The following is a 1,052-nucleotide window of genomic DNA, read 5'->3' on the forward strand; positions in this document are numbered from 1 at the left end:
CCGCTTGGTTTCAAAACAAGGACCTATTACTTAAATTGGGAAAAGCTTTGAATCCTGTAGGTCAGCCTGCACCAGGGAGGACAGCGGGACCGGCGCCCAAATGCGGGGGGGAATGTGGGGAAAAGGGCAAAAATCCCTCCTCCGCTGGGATATGTAGGTCAATTAAAGGGCTGCTAACGAATTACCCCCACTGTGACCCAGGAGGTGAGCTCCTTCCACTTCCATCGTCTCAGCCGGCTGCCGGGGTTCTGGGGCAGAGGGCAGGGAGAGCCCGGCCATCCCAGGAAGCAGGCCGGCGGGCTGGAAACGTGGAGCAGCCCGGGGAGGAGCGGGATGAGAGGCGATTTCTGGCACCCGCGGAGCCTTTGCTCTCCCCGGTTCTGCGGCTACCAGCCCCGTTTCAGGGGCAGGCATGAACCACGGGGACAACTCCGTGCAAAAACACTCCCTTGCCTATAAAAACCAACTTGGACCCAGCACCCCCACCTCTGAGCGGGCAGCGCTCGTCCCCTTACCTTCCTCCCCGTACTGGTCGTAAACGGCTCGTTTCTTGGGGTCGCTCAGGACATCGTAAGCCTCCGCGATCTCCTTGAACTTCTCCTCGGCACTGGGGTCTTTATTCTTATCGGGGTGATACTTCAGGGCCATTTTTCGATAGGCTTTCTTGATTTCATCCTCGTTGGCGCCGGACTGGATGCCCAAAATCTTATAATAGTCCTTCCCCATGACGGCGACGCTGCCGGGAGCCGAGTACTTATTCCTGAAAGCAGAAAGACAGCTCTCCGTAGGGCGAATATCGCACTGGGGCAGCCGGGAACGGGACCGGCAAGCACTTATCACGGAGCCGATGCTCCCCGCGTCCCACCGGCCAGCAGCACCAGAGCTGGCTCAAGTCCACGCTTCCCACCGGAGGTCAGAGCCCCAGCGCCAGGACGTGCCCCGGCTCCGGTTTTACCCCCCCGAGCCCCTCGGCGGGGACGGGGAGACTCATCTCTGAGGCTGATGGGGAGAGGGAGAGCCCGAGCCGGGGCACGGCGTTATTATAGGGGCCA

The 1,052-nt window shown here is 60.6% G+C and overlaps 1 protein-coding gene across 7 annotated transcripts in view; it reads right to left on the minus strand.

Annotated features, from left to right (window-relative positions):
* The window catches only part of DNAJB5 (DnaJ heat shock protein family (Hsp40) member B5), an 8,023-nt gene extending 6,977 nt beyond the window's left edge, over positions 1 to 1,046 (minus strand). For 4 of the 7 annotated variants that reach the window (XM_009288227.2, XM_009288224.2, XM_009288225.2 and 1 more), the window contains exon 1: positions 516 to 1,046. In XM_009288227.2, coding sequence (XP_009286502.1) covers positions 516 to 726 — 211 coding nt within the window. In that variant the 5' untranslated portion in view covers positions 727 to 1,046. The remainder of the gene's footprint in view (positions 1 to 515) is intronic. The other 3 variants (XM_009288223.2, XM_009288222.2, XM_009288221.2) reach the window with 3 other exon arrangements.
* Between the last annotated feature and the right edge of the window lie 6 nt (positions 1,047 to 1,052).

The sequence above is a fragment of the Aptenodytes forsteri genome, unplaced genomic scaffold (genome assembly GCF_000699145.1).
Source record: "Aptenodytes forsteri isolate BGI_AS27 unplaced genomic scaffold, ASM69914v1 Scaffold201, whole genome shotgun sequence".
Classification (NCBI taxonomy): domain Eukaryota; kingdom Metazoa; phylum Chordata; class Aves; order Sphenisciformes; family Spheniscidae; genus Aptenodytes; species Aptenodytes forsteri.